The sequence below is a fragment of the Peromyscus californicus genome, unplaced genomic scaffold (genome assembly GCF_007827085.1).
Source record: "Peromyscus californicus insignis strain IS unplaced genomic scaffold, ASM782708v3 Scaffold_8__1_contigs__length_139910024, whole genome shotgun sequence".
Taxonomy (NCBI): domain Eukaryota; kingdom Metazoa; phylum Chordata; class Mammalia; order Rodentia; family Cricetidae; genus Peromyscus; species Peromyscus californicus.
Genome location: NW_026294606.1, coordinates 48,804,808 through 48,823,035, shown reverse-complemented (window position 1 = coordinate 48,823,035; position 18,228 = coordinate 48,804,808). Strand labels below are relative to the sequence as shown.

Sequence of the window (18,228 nt, the reverse complement as noted above, 5' to 3'; positions counted from 1 at the left end):
AATGAGTATTTTGCTTGTATTATATGTGGACCATGTGCCTGCCTTGTGCCTGCAGAGGCCAGAAGAGGGTGTCATATCCCTTGGTACTGCAATTGTAAAAGGTGGTTAGCTGCTATGTGGGTTCTGGGAACCAAATTTAGGTCCTCTGCAAAAGCAGCAAGTGCTCTTAAATGCTGAGCCCTCTCTCCAGCCCTCCAAATTACTTCTAGCCATAAGTTAAACCTATTCTGAAACTCTTTGACTATTATATTGTTTGTGATTTTTCTTTTCTGAATGTATGTTTTTCTCAGTCTTCATTCCCAGTGTGTTTTACCTTGCTATTTCCCTTAATGTTAAAGTGCCACATTGCCTTTTATTTGGCTAAAAGTGACATAAGCTTAGCAGCTAAATTTCATCAGTTCTCACCTGACAGGAATCACCACTTACTGCATTAACTAAGTGTTGGAGTTTTAGGAGGGTAGGTCAGTGACTGGGTTATATCAAGAGAAAAACTATGTTGTATCTTATAGTTTAAGATTTATTTATTTTCATTTTATGTGCGTGAGTGTCTTGTCTGCATGTATATATGTGCATCACATGCTTGCTTGGTGCCAGCAGAGGCCAGAAGGAGGCCTTGGGTCCCTTAAAATTGGAGTTGTAAGGCAGTTCTGAGTTGCCATGTGGGTGTTGGGAACTAAATCCAGATCCTCTGCAGGAGCAGCAAGGTATCTTAACCACTGAACCATTTCTGCAACCTCCAGTTTATATTTTTAAAAGATCCATTTATCTGTTTTTAATATGCAAAGCAAGAACGATTTCCTAATTGCTTATTCTGTGTAAGAGGGCAAGTCAGACCCTCCCTTAACTGTCACTGTTCACTTGTGTCTTCTCCCAGGTGGTGTCACTTCTGCCTGCCTGTGTGTGCCCAGGCATTTCAGACCCTGGACTAGTACTGCCATATAGGAATTATCTAGTGAGGTCAGAACTATGCCTGAGAATAGTAGAGAGCTAGACACTGATACATGCAATTTTAAGTCACTCTACAAATCACATATATTAAAGGTAAATTTATATTCATTTAAAAATCTTTTGTATTCTGTTCACTTTATAGCTCTGTCATGAGTACTGACAGTAACTCATTGGCACGTGAATTTCTGGTCGATGTCAACCAGCTTTGCAATGCAGTGGTCCAGAGGGCGGAGGCCCGGGAAGAAGAAGAGGAGGAGACACACATGGCAACCCTTGGACAGTACCTTGTCCATGGGCGAGGGTTTCTGTTACTTACCAAGCTAAACTCTATCATTGACCAGGTAATGTCAAACAATTGTTCATTAGCTACTTGTTACTCCTGGTCACCAGCTAGTAACTTGTAGATTTCATCCTTTCTGAGAATCTTCTTGAGTTAGTGTCCTGCCTTTCACATTATTCCAACAGAAATGTTAGCCCTATTTATGGAAATATAATTTATTTGGATACTTTTCAAACTGTCTGAAACATCTTGGAGTTCTAAAAAGTGGCCTTTTTTTTCTAAAGAGGTTTCATATATATGCTTTTTGCAGTTGATTTGGACACTTCAGTAACAATCTCCAAGTCACCAATAATACATTGTTATTACATTAAGGAAAGAAATATTAGCACTTCCCCTTGTTGTTATTTAATCAAAATCAAGCCAGATTTGAATTCTCTATCTCAAGCTCCCTACATCTTCCATCTTCTTTCTGCTGCATGAGTCTGAATCTGTGACTGCCTAAAGTCTGTCCTATAAATCTGTCCCTGTATCTGTGTATAACTTTGTCCATAACAGAGGGTTTTGTTCTGTCTTCACTGAACAGCACAGAAGGCATCACATGGGAAAGGAATGAGAGATACTTTACAGAAATCTTTAGCTTAAAGTATATAAATATAGAGTCCAGTTGACCCCAACTGACCCAGATAACAAACAGTACCACAAACATCATTGCTTATCAGGCAATATCCAGATGTTGTGTTCAATATTTATGGTGGCTATTCATTTTCTAAAAATTTATTATTATTATTATTATTATTATTATTATTATTATTATTATTATTATTTACATCCCAACTGCAGTTTCCCCTCCCTCCTCTCCTCCCAACCCCTTCCCCCATTTCCCATCTGTCCCCCTCATCTACTCATCCTCCATTTCTATTCAGAAAAGGGCAGGCCTCCCATTGATATCAACCAAACACAGCATATCAAGTTGCAGTAGGACTAGGCACCTTCCCTCATATTAAGGCTGGACAAGGCAACCAAGTATGTGGAAAAGGATCCCAAAAGCCAGCAAAACAGCCAGAGCTAGCCCCTGCTCCTACTGTTAGGAGTCCCACAAAAAGACCAAGCTATACAACTGTAAAATATATGCAGAGGGCTTAGGTCAGTCCCATGCAGGCTCTCTAGTTGTTGGTTCACTCTCTGTGAGCCCCTATGAGACCAGGTTAGTTGATTCTGTGGGTTTTCTTGTGGTGTCCCCTTGACCCCTCTGGCTCCTACAATCCTTCTTCCCCCTCTTCTGCAGGATTCCCTGAGCTCTGCTTCATGTTTGGCTGTGGGTCTCTGTATCTGTTTCCATCAGTTGCTGACTGAAGCCTCTTTGATGACAATTATGCTAGTCTACAAGTATAGCAGAATATCATAGGAATCATTTCATTGACTTTTTTTTTTCTTCTCGAATCCTGTTTGGTTCTATCCTAGGTCTCTGGCCTATCCAGCCTCTGGGTCCTGACACTCCAGGCAGTGTCAGGACTGGGCTCCCTCTTGTGGCATGGGTCTCAGGTTGTACTAGTCATTGGTTGGCCGCTCCCACAATTTCTGTGCCACCTTTACCCCAGCACATCTTATGGGCAGGACAAATTGTAGGTCAAAGGTTACGTGGCTGTGTTGGTGTCCCAGTCTCTCTACTTGAAGTCTTGCCTACTCACAAGAGATGGCCAGTTCAGGCTACATATCCACTATTGTTAGGAGTCTTAGCTACTGTCACCCTTGTAGAATCCTGGGAGTTTCCATTACACTAGGTTTCTGCCTCACCCTGAAATGCCACATTTTTCCAGTTGTCTCTTCCAGTACTCTCCCCTTCCATCCCCCCACCTGATCCCTCCTGTTCCCAAACCCACCCAACCCTAGTCTACCCGCAAAATCTCTATTTCCTCTTCCTAGGGAGATCCAAGTATCTCTCCCTTGAGCCCTCCTTGTTGCTGAACTTCTCTGGGTCTGTGGATTGTAGCATGATTATCCTTTCCTTTACAGCTAATATCTACTTATAAGTGAGTACATACCATATGTTTCTGGGTCTGGGTTAACTCACTCAGTTTTTTTTTTTCCTAGTTCTATCCATTTGCCTGCAAATTTCATGATGTCATTGTTTTTAACAGCATAGTATGTCATTGTGTCAATGTACCACATTTTCTTTATCCATTCTTCAGTTGAGGGACATCTAGGTTATTTCCAGTTTCTGGCTATTATAAATAAATCTGCTATGAACATAGTTGAGCAAGTGTCCTTGTGGTATGATGGAGCATCCTTTGGGTAGATGCCCAAGAGTGATATAGCTGGGTCTTGAGGTATATTGATTGTAATTTTCTGAGAAACTGAGTGCCTATTCATTTTATAAGATTGCTTTCAACTTCTGTTTTTGCTGCTTTCAGCAAATGATTATTAGAGCATGCATGGAAGAATGCTCAATTTAAGATTACAATTATGCATTAGCTTAGGTTATGAAAGTTGATTACATGGGAAATCCAAGGCAAGTAAAGTTGATTATCAAATCATTCTCTTAAAGGCAGGTAAACAAACAGTCTGAGTATACAGTAGAATAGCGGTTTTAAGTCTTTTTTGTTGTTTTTTGAGACAAAGTCTCCCTATGTAGCTCTGACTGTCCGGGAACTCACTATAGAGACCAAGATGGCCTTGAACTCACCGAGATTTGTCTGTCTCTGCCTCCCAAGTGTTGGGATTAAAGATATGCACTACTATGTCCTGACCCAGTCTTAAGTCTTAGGTGACCTCAGGGTATATTATTAACTCTGATTGTGAGGTTCAGAAAAAGTTCCAATCTCATAGAATGTAAGAAATATTTTCTTAATAGTGCATCACCACAGCTTTTGATGCTAATGGCATGAGATTACCATGTTTATTAGTAGAAACATAGGATTATAATTCAGAAAAGGAGTTTATGCTTTAGTAAAGATCAGAATGCAGTTTTAAAAGTTTAGTATGAATTAGATTTAGGGAGAAAGCAAACTTTAGAGTGAAATGATCTTTTAGCTTGTGTACATTTAGTTTTTTTATTATATCTTTTTTCTTTTTCTGTTCACTCACTCTTCTTCCCTCTTCTCTCACCATGTTATTGGAAACATGGTTTTACTATGTAATCCTCGCTGGGTTATAACTCACTATGTAGTCCAGGATAGCTTTGAACTCAGAAATTCACCTGCCTCTGCCTTCTGAGTGCTGGGATTAAAAATGGGCACCACCACTGCTCGTTATATATTTATTTTTATTTTTATTTTTTTTTGGTTTTTCGAGACAGGGTTTCTCTGTGTAGCTTTGCGCCTTTTCCTGGAACTCACTTGGTAGCCCAGGCTGGCCTTGAACTCACAGAGATCCGCCTGGCTCTGCCTCCCGAGTGCTGGGATTAAAGGCGTGCGCCACCACCGCCTGGCTCGTTATATATTATTTTTAAGGCTAGGCTATTTGTTTATTATCTAGGGTAATAGTTATTTATTATACTGTATACAAGTCTGTTGGATTGCAAATATGATAGATCCCTTTATGAAATAACTTTCAATATGTAGCTAAATGACTGAAATCACTCAAGCTTTAATTGCAATAAAATTTTACATAATTTCCTATGTAATAATTTTTTTATCTCTTCTTTCTACTTAGTTACTTTTTGGAATATTTATAGCAATGATAGCAGGGACAGTAGATGTTATCTTTAGAGTGCAGATAAATAGCCATTTTAAAAATAGAGTTTATCTATATTTGATTGTTTCAGTTAGTGAGTGGAGAATGACCATTTGAGTCTTTAAGGGAAATTAGTTGAACAAGACATCCTCTTTAAAGATGGACTCACACTAGTCACAAAACTGCATATTGCAGAGTAGACTGTAGCTTTTATATGAGTAGGGGCATTTCTTGAATATTTGGGGGATGGGTGATTTATGCCCTTCTTCATCTACTGTGGACCCTTTTTGCTTTATAAATATCTAGTATAAAGAATTATGAGGACTCTTTATATAGAGAGAATCAACACAGTAAATGCACATATGTAAAATATGTAGCTGGATAATTTTGACAAGTATTTCTGTCTCCATGCAACCACCAACCCACTCAGTGTTTCATCATGCCCTTTTCAGATAGCCTCTGTCAGTTGTCCACTGTGAGGTGACTGATGTGCTGATTGCTGGCATCTGTGTATAAGTCTGTTTTTCTAGAACTTTGTGTCAGTGATCACACAGTTTGCCCTCTTATGACTCTGAGATTGTTGGATCCATTCTGTTGCATCACTCAGCCAGTCATGTTTATTTTTTACTGATTAGTGTTTTGTTGTATATGTGTAAACAGTTTAACTGTTTACTTGTTGCTTAATCCTTGAGATTGAATGCATTTGGTTATTATAAGTAAAAATGCTATGGACATTTTTATGTCTTTCTGTGGTTGTGTTTACAGTTTTTTAGGCATGCAAATTACTGGTGAAAGGAGAGTTACTTGTGTAACTTTGTAAGAACCTGCAAGTTGTTTTCAGTGGTTGAGCCATTTAAAAAAATTTTTTTTATTAGGTATGTATGAGAATTCTAGTTTTCTATATATTAGTCTCTCTAAGATTTATGCCATCATTCTTCTAATATTAGCCATTTATAAGTAAGCATGAAGAAGTATCTAATTGCATTCCTGACAACTAAGGATGCTGAGAACTTTTTAATGTACTTATTGACCATATATATATTTATATAGGTTATATATAATGTTTATATATAGTATATAAACATATGTATAATATATAATAATATGATTATATGTAATCTAATATGTAATTATAAATGTTTATATATAATGACCATATATATATATATATATATATATAAAATACACAAACACATAGATAATGATCACTCCTTTTCTGCAAGAGATATGTGGTTATGATACTGGATGTGGTAGGTAGTACTAAACTATATATATTTTCCCACCTTATATGTAAATATCTGTGGTGAAGTGTAATTTATAAATTAGACAAAGTAAAAGATAAGCAATAATTGATGAAATAGAGCAATTATGGCAATGTACTTTATTAAAAGTTATTTAAATTTTATGAGTTATTTCTTGAATTTTTTTTTCTTTTTGCTATAGTGACTGTCGATAACCAAAACCACAGAAAGTGAAACTATGGAGAAGGGGGACTATTGTACCTTCTTTTGTGAATGTCTAAGTTTGTTGCATTTTGAAAGTCTGACTTTTCTTTGTCATCCATCCAGTTCTTCATGTATTAGAGACAGAAGTCATTGTTAGCATGCAGATATTTTCTTTGTAACAGGCCCCTCCCCTCTGTTCCCCTCTGCTCTACTCTGCTCCCCTTTTCTCTCTTCTTGTGCTTTCTTCTTTTTCTTTTTTAAAGATAGGGTTTCAGTAGGCAGTCCATGCCTGCTTCTAATTCTCTCTCCTCCTTCCTTAGCCTACCCAGGACTAGACTTAGGTATGTGCCACTGCACCTGGCTGCCTTTTCATTTTTTAAGTGTTTTCTTCTTGCTGTTTGTAGGTGCTAGGGATCAAACTCAGGACCTCTTGAATGTTAGGCAAGCACTAAACCACTGAACTATACTATCAGCCTTAATAGTGTCTTCAGAAAAATAGAGTTTTCTCTTTTACAATGGCATTTTCTGTTCAAAAAATTTATGTCTTGCAACCCTAAAGTTGTAAGATATTCTACTTTTAAAGCTATATTCTCAGCCTTCCTAGCCTTTTAGTCTTGTTTTTAACCTTAGACCTGTGATCCAATTTAAATTACTGTTTGGGTAGAGTGTGAGGTAGGCATTACCGTTCTTATGCTCTTCTTCTACACATACCAAATGTTACAGCATCACTTCTTCTTCAGAGCCTCTTCTTTCCTAGATGAAAACAGTGGTGATCTTGTAACATAACACTGCAGAGGAATCAGAGAATACCCAGATAAACCTATTCATACTATGTTCATGGACTGGGAGAACTCAGTAATGTTAATTCTTTCCAAATTAACTGCATACTTAGTGGTCTGTATCTGAACTTTCTATTCTGTACACTAATTCATTGTCTGTTCCTTCACCCATACTGTACTGACTTGATTAGTGTGGTTTTCAAGTAAAAGTAAATTCAGAGGGCCAGCACAATGACTTAGTTGGTCAAGGCCCTTGCCACCAAGCCTAAGCCTAATGATCCGAATTCAATCCTTAGAACACACATGGTGGAAGAAGAGAACTGCCTCCTGCAAGTTATCCTCTGATCTCCATACATGCATCATAGCACAAATACCACCCCAAAATAAATACATACACACTTACATAAATGTTTTTTAAAAAGTAAATCCAGAAGCAGGTCATGTAAGTTCTCCAGTTTTATTCTAGTTCATCAGCAATGCCCATTCTGTGCCCTTTGGATTTCCATATAAATTTTATTCAGTTTGTCATTTCTGTACAAATACTTGCTGTGCTTTCACTCTGGAGGTGTTGAATCCATAAATCAATTTAGAAAGAATTAGCACTATTGATTTCTCCTAGGCCATGATTGTGGTATAAATCTGTTAATTTGGGTCTTCTTTGATTCCTCTGCAGTATGATGTTTTCAGTATAGAGATTGTGTACATATTTTATTCTCTTTTGATGTTATTGCAAATGTTATTTAAAAATTTAATTTTCCTGTTTGTTGCTTATAGAAATTGAGCTGCTTGTATATTGATGTAGTGCCTTTTTGTTAAATTCATTTATTAGGTCTCAATTTTTTTCTGTAAACTCCTTAGGATTTTTTGTGTTAGCAACTATGCCATTTGTAAATAATTTCAGTTTTGTTTGTTTCCAGTTTTTTTTTTTTTTTTTTTTTTTGGTTTTTCGAGACAGGGTTTCTCTGTGTAGCTTTGCGCCTTTCCTGGAACTCACTTGGTAGCCCAGGCTGGCCTCGAACTCACAGAGATCCGCCTGGCTCTGCCTCCCGAGTGCTGGGATTAAAGGCGTGCGCCACCACCGCCCGGCTTTGTTTCCAGTTTTTATACCTTAATTTTTTTTTCCTTTTTGGACTGTCTTCTAACACAGAAGCGAATGGAATTGACGGGTGAGAGTGGACTGATAGCCTTGCATCTAACCCAAAGGGAGTACACGTTTCCATTGAATGTGGTTTGATTGCAGTGCTTCTTAGTTGCCTTTCATCAGAATGAGGTTTTCTCCTGTCCCTAGTTCACTGAGAGTTTGTAGCCTTAATAGATGCTGAGTTATGGCAAATGTCTTTTTTGCATCTGTTGAGACTATCATTATCTTTCCTCTTAATTCTTTAGTGTGGGTGAAGTACACAGATGGTTTTTAAATGTTGCACTAAGTTTAGATTTCTATGATAAGCCCCATTTGTTAATGATTTATTAAACATAATCATTTTAACCTATTAAATAAAGTATCCTTTTTAAATGGCAAGAGAGCTTCTTTTTTTTTTTTTTTTTTTTTTTTTTTTTTTTTTTTTTTTTTTTTTTTTTTTTTTTTTTTTTTAAAGATTTATTTATTTATTATGCATACAGTGTTCTGTCTGCATGTATCCCTGCAGGCCAGAAGAGGGAGCCAGATCTCATTACAGATGGTTGTGAGCCACCATGTGGGTGCTGGGAATTGAACTCAGGACCTCTGGAAGAACAGCCAGTGTTCTTAACCTCTGAGCCATCTCTCCAGCCCCGAGAGCTTCTTTTTAATGGTTAATGGTGACAAATTTTAAGTTTATATTCATATACGTACATACATACATACATACATACATACATACATACAAGGTAAAACTCGATTGTGTTTGTAGGTTTCCACCCATTCCGAGGTCCTGAAATGTTTTTATTCTACATGAGTGGTTCATTATTTCCTGGTCTCCAGGACTCTTGGCTTCATGCACTAAAACCAGATTGTTTTTTTACTGGGAGTGGGAGACAGAATTCTTCATTTTTTTCTATCTTTCATCTTTTTAGGTGAAGCTGGTAGTATTTCCGTCCTCTAAAAAAAGTTTTCATACAAGTGTACATTGTATGTTGAACATATTCTCCCCATATCCCTTTACCCTTCTTTTTTCTCTCCTCCCACACTGTTTCTTAAAAGTACAACCTTCTTTAAAATGTAGGTTTCTTATGAATCTTAGTGGGATTACCTCTGCATTACAAAAGCCATATCTATAACTGTTTTTGGACAGACTTTACTGTTGTTGATTTCGTTTGCTTGTTTGTTTTGTTTTGTTTCTTTTGAAACTCTCTTATGTAGTTAGTCCTAGCTGTCCTGGAACTTGCTATAGTCTAGGCTGGCCTTGAATTCAGAGATCCTCCTGCCTCTGCCTCCCAAGTGTTGGGATTAAAGGCATGTGTCACCACACCTGGCAATACCTTGTTTTTTTTAAAGAAATGCAATAGTGGAGTGGAATTATAAAGTATAATGACTGTTTTGAGGGTGATAGCACATACCTATAACTTTAGCACATGGAATACAAGTATAGGAGGATCACTGTGAGTTCAAGGTCATCTGTGCTACACAGTGAGTTTGAAACCAGTCTAGGCTGCATAGTAAAGCCCTGTCTAAAACAGACAAGCAAATCCAACATAATGATAATTAAATGGAGAAGTAAAAATACTGTTTTTCAAAGTGATATGTACAGAAATAAAAACAATCAATAGGACATCTTTTTAACAAAGTACATACTTATATGTTTCCTTTAGCTCTGTATACAGTTAGGATGGAAAAAAGATTAGATAATCCTAATGAAGAAACTTTTTTATATATGTATAATATACATATATTAGAATAAAATTCTTAGAGAAGAAATGAAGACTAGCAATGTGTTAATATGCTCTTACCATATTATGTTTTTATATTTGGAAAGTTAAATTTAATTAGTATGCCAAGACATTCATTTGTAATACCATTGAATAACTTCAGTAACTTTGCATTACTTTTTAGCTATAGTCCATGTTCCTTGATATGTCAAATGTTCCATGACCAGGTCTCCACTGATGCCTACCGTTGAGCCTCCTAGATATGTGTCTGGACTGGGATTTCAGCCTTTCCCTGACTCACTTGTCCTTCCCTTTCCTCTGACACTAAGGCTCCTGGATGCCTAGCATGGAAAGAGCTGTGCCTGGTATTTGCCAAGTAATTGTAACGTGTTTCTTGAACTGAATTGAGAAAGTGGCACCTCAGTGAGAATGACTTCATTATCAATTCTTGTAGGGGAGATTTTAAAGGCATGATCTAGCCTTTTTCTCTTTTAGAAATGAAGACAAAACTGAAGATGTTAAGTAAGGGAAGGTATGATAGAGACTCATTTCTCTTTGTCAGGTCATTAGAAAGCCAGAGAATGGCTCTGTGCATGGCCTATGTTCCCTGATGTGGCCTGTGTGGATCTGGCAGGAGGAAACAACTCTATTTCTAGATCCTATAACTATTATGCATACTTTGGATTTGGGGAGATAGAACTAGGGATTCATTTGAAGTAACTAATCCCTACTTTTCCAGAGTGCCTACAAATAAGAGAAAAATATTTATGGGTCTCAAAGAACAGAGTTACATGTGAAGTTTCTCTGAAGACCAGAAAGGATTTTTAAAAAAGTAGGAATATATAGTACTTTAAAAAGTAATAGAATCAGGGCCAATGAGATGGCTCAGTGGGTAAAGGTGATTGCTGCAGAAACCTGTTGTGCTGGGTTTGACCCCCAGAACTCATGTTCTGGGATGGAAGAAGAGAAACAACTTCACAAAGTTGTTCTCTACCATGCACACATACACTATGTCATGTGCACACAGACACATACATCATCATCATCATTTTTGAGAGCTACCGCAATAATGAGTTGTGTTAGAAATACAGTAATGTATTTTGAGTATGAAGTAAGGAATTGTTGCATTAAGCTGCTAACATGTTCCTCTTCCCCACCTAGACCTGCTGTTCTAGCATAGCAGGTTCAAACTCCTAAGATCTGTACTTGCTCCCATCTCATCCTTTCAAGGGCTTGTGGTCTATAAGTCTGCATAGTGAACTGGGGGCAACAGGCATGAAATACTGGGGGCGGAGGGCAGTTGTCTCGGGAAGAAGAGGGTAGTGAGCCTCACAGAGCAGATATTGCTGGAGCTAGGCCTTACATGGTAGGAAGGTATTAGGGACGTTCCAGATCGTGTTGAGCAGCAGGCAAAGGCAGGAATGTCAGTTCACATAGCAGTGATGATTTGCCAGTGTACTGCTGTAGAACAAGGACTCACTTAGCAGGACAGTGTGTCTGTTCTGATAGAATCCACTAAAGACTCAGATTAAGACTCTGAAAGATTAATGAACTAAAAAGTTATTTACTTTAAGACTAGGAATCTTTCTTTAACTCCTTTGAGTCTTCAGCCTGCTGTAACAGGGACTCACACTCTGTTCATCCCATTATCACTCCATCAAAGCTGTGACTGTGGATGTTACCAGCACCCTCCAGTTGCTAAAGGCTTTTCAGTCATCATTTTATACAGTTTGAAAATGACAACTTTCATCCTGTTGAATGCTTTTCCTTTCACCGCTCTCTTCTGTGGTTTCTCTGGTTCCAGCTCTCTCTGTAATAGTCTGTCAGTCTGCTCAACAGGCTTACTTCAACTGTCCACCCTTACGTCCTTAAAGACTCTTGGAGCTCTGAATACCATTGTCATTAGTTCTCTCTCATTATTCTGCTTGCTCTCTGGAAAACCTCACATATGTCCTAGGCACCCACCCAAATGACCTTCCTATCTTAAGTTCCAGGTCTGTATATTATCGAGTAAAAGTGGTGTCCATTTAGACACCCCCCTAGCATCTCAGATTGCATATGTCTAGAAAATGAATCTGGGCTAATGTGACGGCTCAGCAGGTAAAGGCATTTACTGCTAAGCCTAACAGCACATGCATACTAAATATAATCTCAAAAAATTTAATCCATCATCTTTACCCTAACCTAGTACCCATCTTAGATTTTCTGTCTTATAAAAATATTACCAGCCACCTGTTACTTAAACCAGAAAGCTATAAGGAGTCTTTTTGTTCCCTCTTGTGCATCATTGAAAACGAACGGTGACCATTTCAGCCCTCCCATATAGTTTCTCATATGTCTCTGTATTTGTGGTTGGCAGGTTACTTAGTCATCATCTCACATATGGGTCATGTGACCTTGCTGGGAACATTGGCTATTCCCACGTCCACAGTTCTGCCCAGCAAATTTATTCATGTCATCCTGCTCCCCTCCCCAAGATTGTCGAGAGAAGGATTAACTCCTGGCTTAATTGTTCATTAAATACTTGGCCATCGTGCCCCAGGTATCCCAGGTGCAGCTGTCTAGTTGCAGTCCTACTTCACAGTTCTCATGATTGTTCTTTTTTTTCTGGACTCCTCAACCGAATACCAGTTCCATATCAGGGTTTAGTTCCAGACTGGGAAGTTTACTGATACTAAATGCCTTCTGTTGTTCTGTTTGTGTGTATGTATTTTATGCACCAATTAAAGGGAACTTTTCCAACATGGACCGTTTACTTCAATAAGGATAATATAACAAGACCTTGAATAGAATGTTCAGTCAATATATTTAATTATCTTCACTGATAAATCTTTTTATATGTATTATTAATGTTGCTTTCTCCTTTTAAAATTGTTTTCTGTTTTACATTTAACTACATGAAGACTTACATTTTTTTCTAGTAACCTTGTTGTTAGTTTACTAACTTATTATAGGCTTTACTTTTTTATTTTTACTTAACAAGTCTGTTTTTCATAGGTGATGAATTCTTGCAATGTGCGTGGTGGCAATAACAGCTCTTCTTGGAAATGTTAGCAAGAATGTGCTAAATACCGTCACATAATCTTACATTCTTCTATGGTTGGAAAGCTTATAAATTGAAAAGTATCCACAGTTAGACTTGGACTTAAAAGAGGTTAATTTCATCCTCAGTTTCTCAAATTTAACCTTTTTTAGGGATAAAAATTGTTTTTTGTTCAGTTGAGTTTTAGGAGTGAATGTGCCTTGGTTCTTAGACCCTGAAAGACGTTTTTGTTTCTGACACAGGCCCTGACATGCAGAGAAGAACTCTTGACTCTTCTTCTGTCGCTCCTTCCCTTGGTGTGGAAGATACCTGTCCAGGAACAGCAGGCAACAGGTATGTCCCTTTTCACAGATCACTTGAGTTGTCAGAGCCCATTGAGAAAAGAAGTTCCTTTGCAAAGCTACTTCTGCAAAGTAACCTGATTGGTTAATGCAGCTTCGGAGTAGTAGATATTGTGGTGATTTATTATCTACCTAGTAGGAAAAATTCACTAGGCAAGCACAATTTTATTTTTCCAGTAATATAAAAACCATGGTGCTTCTGAGAAGCTTACACAAATGAGTTACAAATACAGGAAGAAGCAGAATACTTACTGAGAGGAGTTGCTAGAATGCTGTAGCATTAGGAAAATGGGTGGTGAAGCATTTGAAGAAAGAAATTAAAACTGTTTGCTTGAAGACTGCTACCACCAGTGCTCTAAAAGTGACTTCTGCAATATTTGCTTTAGTTCAGTTTTTCTAATTTTGCTTTTGAAGGATAAATTTGAAGTCATAGTTTGTTTCTAGACTAACTAGAATTATAATGTGGCCAATAAGTAATTTTAATTTCTGATTTTGAAGAATATGCATTTATAAGTACATGAAACTTTAAGTGCTTCAGTGGAAAGATAAACAGGTTTTCCCCTGGATCATTTCTGGAATTGTTTGATAATCCCCTGGATTAAAAATAGTCTTCCTGAATTATCTATTAATGCCTGGTTTATATTTTGATGCATATTTGACATAGAGCTCTTTTAATGAAGATATTTAAAGACTTCTAATATTATTTTCCTGATTATTGATTCAGTAAGTACTCTTTTTGTTCTTTTGAGTTTGCAGAATTAAAAACTTGTTAACCACTTAGGAATTGATTACTGCCGTTTTAGGGAGGTCGTCTTCATTGCCGCCATCTTATATTTTGGTGGAATTGGTCCCTCATAATGTTTGTTCTCATCTGCTTTGTTTTCCCTCTCCTGAACGAAGTACAAGATTCTATTAACGGCTTTTTAGTTAGCCCTCCTAAATTAGAACTCTGTTTCCTGTGGATTGTAGCACATACTGCTGCAAAGAGAAAGATTCGTTTAACTAGACCCTTTCTCTAAGAAATGATCACTGAATGCTGCCCCAGGCTCTGGGGACTTAGGATGGACTGCTGAGCTCTCTACACTTGGCTAGTTTAGAGAACAAGGCCCCAGAGAAATATTTGGACTGAAGAACTCTTTTAACCCTAGTCTCGACAAATACTTGATATATACTATATGATTTTGAGTTCATTTGGGTGAATATTGAAGTGAGGGAAGCTACAAGCTAACCATGTGTCTTAATTACAGCATTACTAAAGGTTTATAAATGGTGAGCACAGCAGCCGGATAATTCAGTCTTGTGTTTTGAAATTAGAATGCTGTATATAGGTTCAGCTCATGTTGACTTTCCTAATTCTTTTTTTTTGTTGTTGTTCTCAAAATCAATTTGTGTCCCTTGAGCTAATGCCACCTGGTGTTGAGAGTGAAAAGGATAAGGGTGGATGGAAGTGACCCAGAGATGTAACTAGGGAAAGCAGCCTTGCAAAAAAATTATGCTAGGCCAAACTCACAATGTGGGTTGTAAGAGTCATTGCCCATACATGTGGTGTTTAATAGGATAGGTACTGTGCTGTGGGATGTTCTGTATGGCAAATGTGTTGCTCTGATTGGTCAATAAATAAAACACTGATTGGCCAGTGACCAGGCAGGAAGTATAGGCGGGACAAGGAGGAGAATAAAGCTGGGAAGTGGAAGGCTGAGTCAGAGACACTGCCAGCCGCCATGATGACAAACAGCATGTGAAGATTCCGGTAAACCACGAGCCACGTGGCAAGGTATAGATTTATAGAAATGGATTAATTTAAGCTGTAAGAACAGTTAGCAAGAAGCCTGCCATGGCCATACAGTTTGTAACCAATAGAAGTCTCTGTGTTTACTTGGTCGGGTCTGAGCGGCTGTGGGACTGGCAGGTGAGAGAGATTTGTCCTGACTGTGGGCCAGGCAGGAAAACTCTAGCTAAAGTACTGATACATTCTAAACTTCTTTCTTGATTTCATTAGATTTTGACTTGCCATTGTCATCTGATATAATCCTGACCAAAGAAAAGAACTCAAGTTTGCAAAAGTCAACTCAGGGAAAATTATATTTAGAAGGAAGTGCTCCACCTGGTCCGGTTTCTGCAAAAGTAAACCTTTTACGAAAAAGCAGACGACAGCGTAAAAGTACCCATCGCTATTCTGTAAGAGATGCAAGAAAGACGCAGCTCTCCACCTCTGACTCCGAAGGCAACTCAGATGAGAAAAGTCCAATTGTGAGTAAGCACAGGAGGTCCCATGTGCTGCCCCGGCTCCTGATGCAGTCTCCTAAGGAAGACCACCTCATAGCCAAACTTGGCCCCTCTGCAACCAAAGAACAGGTCCTTTCTGACACCATGGCTTTGGGAAACTCCAGAGAAGTCATTCCGAGACAGGATTCAAATGGTGACGTGTTAAGTGAGCCAGCTGCCTTGTCTATTCTCAGTAACATGAGTAACTCTCCCTTTGACTTGTGTCACGTTCTGTTGTCGCTGTTGGAGAAGGTCTGTAAGTTTGACATTGCTGTGAATCACAATTCTTCCCTAGTAGCCAGTGTAGTCCCCACACTGACGGAGTTCCTAGCAGGCTTTGGGGACTGCTGTAACCAGGGCGACACTTTGGAGAGACAGGTGGTTTCTGCAGGTTGGACTGAAGAGCCGGTGGCTTTGGTTCAACGGATGCTCTTTCGAACTGTGCTGCATCTTATGTCAGTAGATGTCAGCACAGCAGAGGCAATGCCAGAAAGTCTTAGAAAAAATTTGACTGAATTACTTAGGGCAGCTTTAAAAATTAGAGCTTGCTTGGAAAGGCAGCCTGACCCTTTCTCACCAAGACAAAAGAAAACACTACAGGAGGTCCAGGAGGGCTTCGTGTTTTCCAAGTATCGTCATAGAGCCCTTCTTCTACCTGAGCTTCTGGAAGGAGTTCTACAGCTCCTTATCTCCTGTCTTCAGAGTGCAGCTTCAAATCCCTTTTACTTCAGTCAAGCCATGGATTTAGTGCAAGAATTCATTCAGCACCAAGGATTTAATCTGTTTGAAACAGCAGTTCTTCAGATGGAATGGCTGCTTTCGAGGGATGGTGTTCCTTCAGAGGCTGCAGAACACTTGAAAACCCTGATAAACAGTGTGATGAAAATAATGAGTACTGTCAAAAAAGTGAAGTCAGAGCAACTTCATCACTCCATGTGCATGAGGAAAAGGCACCGGCGTTGTGAGTATTCCCATTTCATGCAGCACCACCGTGATCTCTCAGGTCTCCTGGTTTCAGCTTTTAAGAACCAGCTTTCTAAAAGTCCATTTGAAGAGACTGCAGAGGGAGATGTGCAGTATCCCGAGCGGTGCTGCTGCATCGCAGTGTGCGCTCACCAGTGCTTGCGCTTGCTGCAGCAGGCTTCCCTGAGCACCACCTGTGTCCAGATCCTATCAGGGGTACACAGTGTTGGCATCTGTTGTTGTATGGATCCTAAGTCTGTGATTATCCCTTTACTCCATGCTTTTAAATTGCCAGCATTGAAGAATTTTCAGCAGCACATACTGAATGTCCTTAACAAACTTCTTTTGGATCAGTTAGGAGGAGCAGAGATTTCACAGAGAATTAAAAAAGCAGCTTGCAACATCTGTACTGTGGATTCTGACCAGCTGGCTCAGTTAGAGGAGACACTGCAAGGCACCTTGTGTGGTGCTGGCCCTTCCTCTGGCTTGCCCAGTCCTTCTTACAGATTTCAAGGGATCCTGCCCAGCAGTGGGTCTGAAGACTTACTGTGGAAATGGGATGCATTGGAAGCTTACCAGAACTTTGTCTTTCAAGAAGACAGATTGCATAACATCCATATTGCAAATCACATTTGCAATTTAATCCAGAAAGGCAATATAGTTGTTCGGTGGAAATTGTATAATTATATTTTTAATCCTGTGCTCCAAAGAGGAGTTGAATTAGTACATCATTGTCAACAGCTCAGCATTACTTCAGCTCAGACTCATATGTGTAGCCAACTAAAGCAGTGTTTGCCTCAGGAAGTGCTTCAGATTTATCTAAAAACTCTGCCTATTCTACTTAAATCCAGGTTTGTATGTGTGCATATGTTTTACAGTTGGAGGAGTGCTTTTGAACATGGCATAAAGTGTGTGTGTGTGTGTGTGTGTGTGTGTGTGTGTGTGTGTGTGTGTGTGTGTTTAAATTTCTAACCTTGATATCTCCAGGAACTCACCCATAGTATAATCACAGTTACTATATTGCTTTCAAGGATTTTAGTTTGTCCACAAAGCAAGCACTCTTTTCATGACATGTTTTAAACATTTTAAAATTTACTTTTCTGGGGATAGTTATAGAACAGAGGCTAGAGATACTGATTTTTAACTTCTTAATGGAAAAAAAAGGAAAAGTTTTGAATATATTTCTGAGGGAAAGAAACATGTAGAACAAAGATATCTAAGAGCAAAGGCCAGTTCAAATTAATTTTTTGTATTTATTATGTAGATAGAATATTATAAACCATTAAAACATTTATAAAGATCATGTTAGAACAGGGAAATGCTTATAATATTTTATGAGTAAGATATAAAACTTAAAATGTATTTACAACAGTGTATAGTTTGTACATACATGAAATGTTTAGTTCCCGAGTCAGTGGCATTAAAGAGATCATTTCTTAAATATCATAGTTACATTTATTACCCAAAGTAGAAAACACACATAAGCAAAAAGAAAGTTTAAATTGTTTCCTATCAATGAATTTTCCAAATTTCATGACTGTTAAGTTTGGGGCACTTTAAAATGATTGTGTAAGTAAAGCTTGCTTTAATGGGTAGATTGGCCGTTTAAATTAATGCAAATGTCATTTCAAAATAGCATAAAATATAA

At 38.3% G+C, this 18,228-nt stretch overlaps 1 protein-coding gene across 4 annotated transcripts in view; it reads left to right on the top strand.

Annotated features, from left to right (window-relative positions):
- The window catches only part of Lyst (lysosomal trafficking regulator), a 158,115-nt gene that overhangs the window by 24,833 nt on the left and 115,054 nt on the right, over positions 1-18,228 (top strand). For all 4 annotated transcript variants that reach the window (XM_052726905.1, XM_052726902.1, XM_052726904.1 and 1 more), the window contains exons 3-5: positions 1,091-1,289; positions 13,254-13,344; positions 15,352-17,431. In XM_052726905.1, coding sequence (XP_052582865.1) covers positions 1,098-1,289; positions 13,254-13,344; positions 15,352-17,431 — 2,363 coding nt within the window. In that variant the 5' untranslated portion in view covers positions 1,091-1,097. The remainder of the gene's footprint in view (positions 1-1,090; positions 1,290-13,253; positions 13,345-15,351; positions 17,432-18,228) is intronic.